At 41.7% G+C, this 12,035-nt stretch overlaps 1 protein-coding gene across 1 annotated transcript; it reads left to right on the top strand.

Annotated features, from left to right (window-relative positions):
• The first annotated feature begins 56 nt into the window (after positions 1-56).
• On the top strand, positions 57-1,626 carry LOC134202164 (nucleosome-remodeling factor subunit NURF301-like). Its single transcript, XM_062677209.1, has 2 exons — positions 57-350; positions 417-1,626. Exons 1-2 carry the CDS (start codon positions 248-250, stop codon positions 650-652), a joined length of 339 nt encoding a protein of 112 aa, XP_062533193.1. The 5' UTR covers positions 57-247; the 3' UTR covers positions 653-1,626.
• The last annotated feature ends 10,409 nt before the right edge of the window (positions 1,627-12,035 follow it).

The raw sequence follows: 12,035 nt of genomic DNA, 5'->3' as shown, positions 1-12,035 counted from the left end.
AACACCAGCCCAGTTAACGAACGCCGCTTTTTAACTGGGCTGACGAGGGAATTCGCGATGCATTGTTGTGATCGTGTTTTACATGAAGCTTAAAGAATATGCCATTCAGAATCCCCTCGTCACCGAGTCTTTGTTGTTGTTTTTTGACGGATAACTGCTTTTTAACTGGGCTTTGGCCCAGTTAGCGAACGCCCAGTTAAAAAACAGTCCAGTTAAAAGGCGCCCAGTTAGCGAACTGTTGCTGTATATGGCTTTTCTTTTGCAGCATCATAAAAGCGCATGGCCTTTCATGGAACCGGTTGATCCGGACGAAGCACCTGACTATTATCGTGTAATCAAGGAACCGATGGGTAAGCATTGTCTTGTTTGGCTCTGAACCGCAAGTAAGTCATTGTAATATCTCTTACCCCAAACAGATCTCCAAAAAGTGGAAAATAAAGTGAATAGCAAAACCTACAACACCCTGTCGGAGTTTATCGGTGATATGACCAAAATATTCGACAACTGTCGATACTACAATCCAAAAGAGTCGCAGTTCTACCGGTGTGCCGAGAGTTTAGAGTCGTTCTTTGTGCAAAAGATTAAGTTTTTCCGGGAAAATTTGGTGGAGAAGAAATCGGCCGGAACGAGTTCTACGTCGACCACGGTGTAGGAAGATGAAGGAAGCGATAGGTTGGAATTCGGCTTTTTCCAAGCACAATAAAGTTTGAAGGTTTTTCTTTTCTATTTGATTTATCATTGTACCTTTGTAACTATTCCACACACTGAGGCAATACATAGCAAACCGTATAGATTTCCTAAGTAGGTATCAGTTTTTTCATCTTAATCTCTATTTATAGTTCTAGATGGATATATTTTTAGAATTAAACCAAACAAGTTTCCGTAGAGCCGTTCACGAATTTCAACTGTACATAAGCAATGCTATTGTGAAATATAATCGAGCTATGAATTATAATCCTAACCGTCATCGGGGAATCCCTGTTCCTTGCTGATGGAGGTGTGTATATAAATTCATTGGAAATAAAATGTACAGTTCTCCAAATGCCTTCTCCAAACACACGACAAATATTCACACTCTTTCATTGGAATGGAATGCAGATAAATTGTTATCACTTTCTTCATATTATGTTTGACTTAGTGCTACATGTATCTATGCTTTTCCTCCAAAAAATGTAAATACTAGATTATAAAAATTGATTGTTGTTAAAAGTTGTTGAAGAAATAACACTTATTTAGAAAAGTGCACATTTTTATCAGTCAATGAATTCTCTCACGCATGTTTTTAATCACTGATAGTTCAGAACTGTGAAAGTACAAGATATTTTGTACATTTTTCCTGTTTTAACCATTCGAAATTTGTATATGGGATGAAGGGGTTTTCTTGTGTTTAGGCTTGTATTGCGATATTTTCGATTTTGTAACATAAGATCTTCACTAGTGTCGTAAGTGTAGTTATTATAGGAATATGAAATCGTAGTCTCGCGGTATGCTCTTATTGTAAATGGGAGCATTCACGCTATAAGAAACTAGCTGTACTAAAAGTTATAATTATAAGCAAAAATACAAAATACATTTTTTATTGTATACATATTTGCAGAAATAAAATAAATTTATTTTCGAAAAGTATGAATTATTTATTTATTAAACATTTTCACCAGGTTACTGTCCGAAATTCTGCTTACGTGCTTGGCCCACCGCAGTCTCCCGGTTTTCGCATTGTGAACGATGAATGATTTTCCTAACAGCTAATGCAACTTGTGGTTCATTCGGCTTCTCCGTGTACCGACTGCCATCTGCACGCCACCATAAATGGTAAGCAGCTCTTTCCTTTCCAAAACTTCCAAGTGCACGTTTGTTCGCCACGAGCATCGTCTAGGTCTCGTGTCGTGTCCATAGAGAACTACCGATGTAATGAGCGTTTTGTAGATACTGTAACCCCCCCGCTTATTCAGCTCTCGCCGGTCCCGCTGATTCAAAATTTTCCGGATTAAAAAGTATCAACACCCATCTGAACACATTGTGCTGTCAGTTTTCAAATTTATGCTGTGTTTTGTTGTGGTTCATTTGCATGGATTTGACAGTCGGATTTACGAAAGAAATTTCGATAGTCTGAGCATAAATTTGTCGGATTAGTGGGAGTATACTGTAGTCAGTTTGGTACAGTACGTTATAGGAAGAGGATCAAGAGAAGACAACGTGGGCCACCCACCATGAGTTTGCAGTGGACACTGATGGTCGCAGAAAACGATACGAGCACAGAAATTCGGAGACGCATCGTGGCTGGAAATCGTACATACTTTGAATACAGCAAGACGCTCCACCACACATATCTGAATCTATCGAATATTAATATCCTTTAAGGTCCTTGTGGACCGTATTTTTAAACTATTCAATGTACCGAATTCTATGAGGGCAATATTGACCTCTTTATATCAAACAGTTGACATATTTGGTTGACATCAAGTAACTGCGATTGCGATATATTTGCAATCTGTGAAACATGGCTTTCTTCTGAAGATGAAATCAACTTAAACGATTTTTTCGCCAAGATCGGAATGATCATTTTGGTAGCATTTTTTTAGGGATCAAAAATGCTACTCCTTCTACAGACTTCCCATTCCGATTGTAAATGGCTTACAAATCGTTGCCTGGCAAGTAAATGTATAGAATAAAGATCTTTGCATCGCTATATCCCAGTAATTCTTCATTCTTCTTCGTATTGCTCAGTCGTAGCCATAAGTGTTTGGTTGTCATCAGGTAACGAGCAACCCGTTTAAGTTCTACCCAATCATCTTTATTCGGACAACTAGTTTTTCTGCTTAAAATGGACACAGCTGCAGAGATATCTGGTCTGGTATTAACTGATACATACAGTAACTGGCCCATAAGTTTTTGATATTCTTTGTTATCTGGAAGACAATCATTTGATTCATGCTTGTAATATCCTGGGTCTAAGGGTATTTTTGATGGTTTATGCTTCTATTAATCCGGATGAGTTTGTAATCTGCTCGATGTAGCGTTCTTGGCATATGAAGAAATCTTCATCCTTATTTTGCTTGACTTCCATTCCCAAAAACCAGTGGATTTCTCCCAGTGATGTAAGCGCAAATCTGTTTTGTAAATGATATGGAAATGCTAATATCATCTTCCAAACTTGGACGTACATGTTCATGATAGAATTAGAGGCGAAAGTATAGAATTGATAGTTCCGTTAGGATACGGCATAGAAGTCGTATTATAGAAGTCGATTTGAAAGCGAGCGGAGGGCAATATTTATGATGGCACATATCACACGACCTTCCTTCTGCCAAGCTCCCGGATGAAGGGGGAGGGAAGAATATCAGTGTGGAAGCTGATATATCTCCACTGATCAGCTTCCACACTGATAGCTTCCTACGCTTCTGTTTTGGAATATGCACGAACGCCGTTGATCCAAATATTCGCATATGTGTATATGATGGCTTCTTCCCGTAGTAGACCTCATAGGGGGTTTTGTTTGACGATGATAATGGTAAACGGTTTTGAATGTAATTTGCGGTTGCTAGGGCTTCTCCCCAGAACCTTTTTTCCAGTTTTGATTCTGCTAACATACATCTCATTATTTCGACCAGGTATCGATTCTTTCTTTCTGCTACACCATTTTGCTGAGGGCTATAGGGAGCGGTTTGCTGCATCCGGATTCCATAATTAGCACAAAATTGTTTCAATTTACTGTTGGTGAATTCTCCTCCACCGTCTGCCCGCATGATTCTTGGTTTTCTTCCAAATTGATTTTCCATTAAACTAACATACTCTTGGATCTTGATAAAAGTTTCAGATTTGCATCTCATCAAGTATACTTCAGTATAACGGGAGAAATCATCAATGATCACCAGACAAAATCGGTTTCCGCTCGGTGTACACTCCTTGCTGCAGCAAGGTACCCGGCAGAACGTGGAACGTTATAGACGGAAGCGGAGACAGCAGACCCGCCTTTTTCAGGAGAAGAAACGCCGCCTGGAAGAAGCGGAGTGCGAGGAGATGGAACAGCTGTGCCGTTCTCAAGATACACGCAAGTTCTATCAGAAGCTCAACGCATCCCGCAAAGGCTTCGTGCCGCGAGCCGAAATGTGCCGGGATAAGGATGGGAGCATCTTGACGGACGAACGTGTGGTGATCGAAAGGTGGAAGCAGCACTACGAGGAACATCTGAATGGCGCTGAGAGTACAGGCAGTGGAAGTCAAGGCAGCGGAGGAGATGACTACGTCAGTTCAGCGGACAATGGAAGCCAACCAGCCCCACCTTGAGGGAAGTTAAGGATGCCATTCAACAACTAAAGACGAATAAAGCAGCTGGTAAGGATGGTATCGGAGCTGAGCTCATCAAGATGGGCCCGGAAAAGCTGGCCACTTGCCTGCACAAACTGATAGTCAGAATCTGGGAAACCGAACAGCTACCGGAGGAGTGGAAGGAAGGGGTTATATGCCCCATCTACAAGAAAGGCGACAAACTGGAGTGTGAGAACTTTCGAGCGATCACCATCCTTAATGCCGCCTACAAAGTGATATCCCAGATCATCTTCCGTCGTCTGTCACCATTAGTGAACGAGTTCGTGGGAAGTTATCAAGCCGGCTTCGTTGACGGCCGCTCGACAACGGACCAGATCTTTACTGTACGGCAAATCCTTCAAAAATGCCGTGAATACCAGGTCCCAACGCACCATCTGTTCGTTGATTTCAAGGCGGCATACGACAGTATAGACCGCGTAGAGCTATGGAAAATTATGGACGAGAACAGCTTTCCTGGGAAGCTTACCAGACTGATCAAAGCAACGGTGGATGGTGTACAAAACTGTGTGAAGATTTCGGGCGAACACTCCAGTTCGTTCGAATCGCGCCGGGGACTAAGACAAGGTGATGGACTTTCGTGCCTGTTGTTCAACATTGCGCTAGAAGGTGTCATGCGGAGAGCCGGGTGTAACAGCCGGGGTACGATTTTCAACAGATCCAGTCAATTTATTTGCTTCGCGGATGACATGGACATTGTCGGCCGAACATTTGCAAAGGTGGCAGAACTGTACACCCGCCTGAAACGTGAAGCAACAAAAGTTAGACTGGTGGTGAATGCGTCAAAGACAAAGTACATGCTTGTGGGCGCAACCGACCGCGACTGGGCCCGCCTGGGAAGCAGTGTTACGATAGACGGGGATACCTTCGAGGTGGTCGAGGAATTCGTCTACCTCGGATCCTTGCTAACGGCTGACAACAACGTTAGTCGTGAAATACGAAGGCGCATCATCTGTGGAAGTCGGGCCTACTACGGGCTCCAGAAGAAACTGCGGTCGAAAAAGATTCGCCACCGCACCAAATGTGTCATGTACAAGACGTTAATAAGACCGGTAGTCCTCTACGGACATGAAACATGGACAATGCTCGAGGAGGACTTGCAAGCACTCGGAGTATTCGAGAGACGGGTGCTTAGGACCATCTTTGGCGGTGTGCAAGAAGACGGTGTGTGGCGGCGAAGAATGAACCATGAGCTCGCCCAACTCTACGGCGAACCCAGTATCCAGAAGGTAGCTAAAGCCGGAAGGGTACGATGGGCAGGACATGTTGCAAGAATGCCGGACAGCAAACCTGCAAAGATGGTGTTCGCTTCCGATCCGGCAGGTACGAGACGGCGTGGAGCGCAGCGAGCGAGATGGGCAGACCAGGTGCAGAACGACTTGGCGAGCGTGGGGCGTATCCGAGGATGGAGAGATGCGGCCTCGAACCGTGCATTGTGGCGTCAAATTGTTGATTCAGTGTTATCTGTTTAGATGTTAACTAAATAAATGAAAAATGAACACTCTTCGAATGGTCCACACAAGTCCATATGAATCAAGTCACCCACGGCCACTGTTCTGCTTTCCGATTCTTTCGGGAATGAAATACGGCTTTATTTTCCTTCACAGCACGTGCCACAGATGGTTTGAACCCCACAGTTCTGCATCATCAAACCGGTTCCCATTTCGTCGCGCACAATTCGCATAATCGCATCCGCGTTTCGGTGTCCTAACCGGCGATGCCACAAATGAATACATTGTTGGGAATGGTCGGCCACAGTAACCAATACTCTTTCGGGTCCATCCTTCAAATGATATAAACTGCCTCGGCGCTCTCCTATCAGGTAAACCACATCATTCTTCACTATCTTGCACATTGTTTGGTTGAATATAACTTCGAATCCTTCATCGGTTATTTTGCTAACACTTAATAAACTTCCAGAAAGCGCTGGTACATGATAGACATCAGATAGTTGAACCTTAACTGCTTTGCCTTCATCATTAACGCCTCGGAATACACCTGTACCAACGCCAGTTCCTTGAACTTTATTTCTCCGCGAAGCATCCAATCTATCCAGCAAACGTACATCATTCGTCATATGTGAAGTTGCGCCAGAGTCCAATAACCACAATGCGTCACCAGTGTGCTCACCAGCCGCCAAACACATTTCGATTTCATCATTCACTGCTAGCTTTACCTTTTGATCTCTGGGCTTCTGCTGCTTTCTCTTGTCATTGATGAACTTTCTACAATCCCGACGAAAATGACCTTCTACTCCACAATAATGGCAGGTTACCTTCTGTTTCATGGATAGTTTGTTTGTCTCATCTCCACCAGTTCGTAACACCTTTTCCATCGATTGGTTTTCTTCACGTAGCTTCCATTCATCAAGGAGCTTACCTTTCACATACTCCAAGGTTAGATCCGCTTCTGGTCGACTCTCCAACGCCGTAATGAGACTTCCATATGATTCCGGTAAGCTTGATAAAATCATGGCCACTATCCAGTGTTCCTTCAGCTCTTCTCCCATAGCAATCAGCCGGTTGGTTAGGCAGGTTATCTCGTTCAAATGTTCAGACATGCTTCCTCCTTCCAACAGCCTTTGGGAACATAGCTTGCGAAGAACATGGACCTTGCTCGCCAAAGATGACCGCTCATGGTAAGTTCGTAATGCGTCCCACATCTCCTTACTCGACGATGCTCGAATAACATGCGAATGCTGCTCATCTTCAACTGAGAGCCCAATGAGTGCACGTGCCTCCGCATCTTTCGTGATCCAATCTGCCGGCGGATTTTGAGGCTTCTGTTCATTGACGACGCTCAACAGGTTCTCTTGAATCAGTACAAGCTCCATTCGAAATTTCCATACCGCATAGTTGGAATCACCAAGCTTCTTGAAAGACGTCTTGAGATCACTCATCCTACTCGAATCTCTCGGAATAGCTGGTAACGATTTCACAGTTTGGATTGAGTTATCCTCTTCAATGAGTTCTTCTGGGCTCATAACATTGGTAATTGAGCAGACAAATTACCAAACACGTATTTACTGTTTGAAGTGTAATTCAGGAATGATTTATTTTCTACAAATTATACGTATGTCAATGAACAGTGTAACAGGTTGCCTACTATGATCAATGAGTTGCTTTGTACTTCAACATATTCAACAGTATAAGATTGCTAATGTCGTTCCTGTTCGCGTGACTAACATCTTGGTTACTTCGACCTGGCAGCCAAAGTACCGGTACTACAAGTGTCAAACCGATGTTGGTGATCGAACCAAACATGCATTACAACATGATGCATAAATTATGGCTTGCTGAAGCATAACTTGGCAAAATAATGTAAATGACTACAGCGCCACTAGCGTTCTAGTACTTATGCTTCTACTGTTTCCATAGAAGTACCATAGAAATAGATATAATTAAGTACTGTCAGACAATCTGCACAGTAGTGGATTACCCGTTATTTTGAATAATTTCTTGTACAATTTGCAGCCAGAAAAACAAATGAATTTCACACTCGGCACTCTGACAACTTCCAGAAATAGTTACATGGGTCTTCCCCAAGGTTCTGACTGTTTGAGCCAGATATTTAGGGATCGAGTTTTCACCGCAAAAAAACTCAGTTGGTTGTGTTTACTAAGAAGCGGTACTCTTATACACTACACATTTGTTTCGACCGCGGTCACTGCACTGGTTCTATTGTTCTATACTTTTAGCCGAACCACCGCACAAAAGTAGAGCGTCGAAACGAGACTCTTAGGAGCTGATGGAGCGCTTATTCAACTAAAAATAGTCTTCTCCAGTTAAAATACTAGATTATTCAGCTTGAATTGTTTGTTGGGACACTTGTTCTAGATAACGCCGATAAAATGCTTGAACTGACTTGTCGTTTTGTTTCTGAGAGTTTATCTCAACTATGTACATATCATCAGATCTTTGTCTTCCGTGTTATAATCCACCTCAAGTTCACTTCACCAATGACAGTTCCTCAATTGAATACGATCTGTCCATGAAACATGCTATTCATGGGATGCGATCATCTTCGACAAATATCTATTCCCTCGCTTTTTTTCTGAAAAATATGAACATGTCAATTGCAACAACAGATATTTCTCTGATGGTTCCCACATTAACGGATCCACTGGCGTCGGTGTTTTCAATGTAACTTCAACCACCTTCCGAAAACTTCAGGAACCGTGTTCGGTTTATGTTGCTGAGCTGGCAGCAATTAACTTCACTTTGGGGACAATTTCAAATCAGCCCGTAGACCATTATTTCATCTTCTCGGATAGTCTTAGTTTTAGTTCTATAGTTCTATCGAGGCACTCCGGTCGATGAAACCTGTTAAGCACGCATCCTACTTTCTTTCAAACATAAGAGAGCAGATGCGTGTTTTGGTCGAAAGATTACCTTTGTTTGGGTCCCTTCTCACTGCTTAATCTACGGCAATGAGATGGCGGACTCGTTGGCAAAGGTGGGCGCACAGGAAGGTGAGGTTTATGATAGACAATTCTCGAGCAACGAGTTTTTCCGATTAGTCCGCCAGATTACTCTTTCAAGTTGGCAAACGAATTGGACACGCAACGAACTTGGGCGGTGGCTATTTTCCATAATTCCTAAAATTTCTGAGAGAGGTGGGGACTTCAGTCGAGGTCGAGTGATGTCGAGGCTTAATATGTCCTATTCACTAAACGCACATCTGTACAGAATAAACCTTGTCGATAGCAACTAATGTAGGTGAGGAGCTGGTTACGATGACATCGATCACGTAGTTTGGTTGGGCCGCACGGACCGGTTCATTTCACCGAAGAAAATTGTGGATGTTCAGGAGAAAATGAAGTTTATATTACAATCCAATTCGGCTGCCCGGATGAGCAGCTGGAATAACCTAAACCCATATTCCTACCCCGTCCGTCCTGAATTAAGTAATTTTTAACCTTGAGTCACCACGAGTATTACGGTCTACGTCCCTTTTCCCTACTAACTGTTAATGATAAGATGATACTGATTGTAAAAATATCATACTTAAGAATAGCGGCTCCTCAAAGTGTCACACACGACTGAGCCTACCAAATAAATGAAATGATAAAAAAAAATCCAATCCGGCTGATGTCATGATTTTTGGCTTGGTGGCCACAAGGATTTGAAACTGCCGCCTGTTTTCATTTATGTTGGGTCTAAAATCAATACCGAAGTATCGGTATTTTAAAAGATCAAGTGCTTCCCTGGGTGAAGGCCAAATTTTTCGATGATCATAACGTTGTCCTACGGCATGATGGAGCGCCATGTCACACGTCCAATCGAACCAACAATGGCAGAAGAACAAAATGAAATTTTGGTCGATAGATTTGTGGCCCCCTAGCAGTCCGTATCTTAATCCGTTGGGTAATACGATTGAGGCATATGTAGAAGCCGAGCCTGCATATCATCGCACCCTTGTGGGAAGACCCTAACGTCAACCCTAACATGCACATGGCAATTGATGTCGGAGGACTAGGTTCGAAAGATGTGTTTTAGCTCCGGCGTCGTCTTGAAGATATTTTTAATAGAAATAGAGCACACATTCAGTAAATTTGTTTGCAAGGGCCTTATAATGATAACTGAACTCGAAAATGTTGATATTTTTGCTTGGAGTAGTTCAAATGGGATTTGAAAGAAATGGAACCAATTTTCGCATTATTTTCTGCCGCACCCTGTACATATCAAAAAGAACCGTGGCTCCGTACAGTGTTATACATGCCTGAGCCTTTCAAATAAACGAACTTGAAAAAAAGCATCTTATCTAAGTCTGTTCGAAATACTGGAAAGCTTCTCGAAAGTTAGAATTTAGGAATATATTTTTTTAACAAAAAAAAAAATTCAGGGACGACAGCGCCAATCTTCCTCTATAGTTTATTACCTCTATTGTTCAGATTAGCTTCGAGCTATTGACGTCGCGATTGAGAGGCCCCAACTATCCCCAATCTATAATCGTTTCGTTGCATGATGTGTGAAAAGTGTGCGTTATTACATGCTGCTTTTTATTAATCACACCTTCATTGATATTTGGTTGAATTTCTTCTACCTAGTACCTTCTGGACGAAGACTCAAACAGCAAGGCTAGTATACGTGTCCCTATAGTAACTCGCTTTTTATTCATGCTAAGCGAATCTTCCACGCAAAGTGGTGCCTCGTGCAAACAACGCAAAGCAGCAGGTGGCAGTGATGCTGGAACAAAAAGTGCAATGAGCCTTACGTTCATATAGCAATTAGTTTTATATAAATACCATTTTTTACGAGCGTCGGATCAAATTTTCCTATGATGTAGTAGGATCGATATCTCGTTAGAGAATAATGGGACACTTTATTCGGGATTTTTTTTTTGTAAAGGTAAATTGCCTCAAAATAAGTCCTATGCAAAATTAAAATTGTCGGAGCTAAATTATAGTTCCACCGATTGAACAGGACCCAACCCGATCAATAATGCATAACAAAATGGGTTATAAATTTTGCTGTTCAGTTGTTAAAATAACAAAAAATATATCAAAAATACCTCTAGCCGTAACACAATTAAAACAGAGGTTGATACCTTCATATCAACATTATAACAAACGTTGATATATTTTTCTGTACAAAAATCTACTTTCAAGGTAATTGCCTACATCACGGATAGAAATCTGGTACGCTACCACGACGGAATTCCATCCATAATGTAGGCAATTAACTTTGTTCCAGCTATGTATTAATATCGAGCGGGTTCAAGTTATACTGAAGGTGATTACCTTTAATTTTTTTCCAATGTCTACAAAAAATGTAGGCAATTATTTTGTGGAAATATTCATAACTAATGTTGTTATAATTTTGATATGAAATAAAACTGGCCGAAGACACATTTTTATCGAATTATCAAATTATAACACACATGGTTTTAAATAACAACAATTGATAGAATTGAGTTATAATTTTGTTATGCATTCCTGATCAGGAAGACTCCCAAGAGGCTTGCAAAAGCCATGCTGAAAGTGAAAATAAAATTCTGTCCCACTCTTGTCTCCCATACAAATGAAACACACATTTCTGCATAACTCGAGAACTAATCAAGCAAATGGAACCCAATTTGAGATGTGGAAAGAAAATAAGTTTTGACGCCAGCTGAAATCGAATTGTGAATACTGAAAAAAATTTGAACGAGTCGAAATTGATGAATACTTTACAATCCCGCGAGATATTTAAAATGTTTTTGAATCTCAGCTATTATGAATGGCCTGCCGCGCCGGGCCATTACAATTTAAATCACTGCTGATCTGCTCATGAATAATCAAGGTAGGTATTACAAGCATAAGTACTTTCGCTTTAACTGCTGATAATGCGTAGTAGGCTGATCAAACGGACCAGCATTAAAATGAGCCTAGCCTTTCACCTTGTTCCGTCAAATCGTCAAATTTGAATAATATACATACCATTCAAAAACACTTCGGTTGGATTTCACTCCCTTGTACGGTACCCACGTTGTCTTGTGTACATATCACGTCTCTTCCGATAGGACCATGTTTTAATTCTGTTGAGGGGAGATTTTGTATTTTCTCTTCTACTGGTTCAACTTGCTTCCTCCGCGGTTCGGAATAGGTGAGATATGTTGGTCTATGATTGTGATAAAGAGACCGCCGTCTACATTGTACCGGGAGAATACGTGCGACCGCTTGTGTATACGCTATTCCTGCATTCGTTTCCATCTATATTTGGGTAGAT

Source organism: Armigeres subalbatus, unplaced genomic scaffold (assembly GCF_024139115.2).
Source record: "Armigeres subalbatus isolate Guangzhou_Male unplaced genomic scaffold, GZ_Asu_2 Contig1064, whole genome shotgun sequence".
NCBI lineage: Eukaryota > Metazoa > Arthropoda > Insecta > Diptera > Culicidae > Armigeres > Armigeres subalbatus.
The sequence above is the reverse complement of the archived record's forward strand: the minus strand, read 5'-3'. Positions and strand labels throughout refer to the sequence as shown.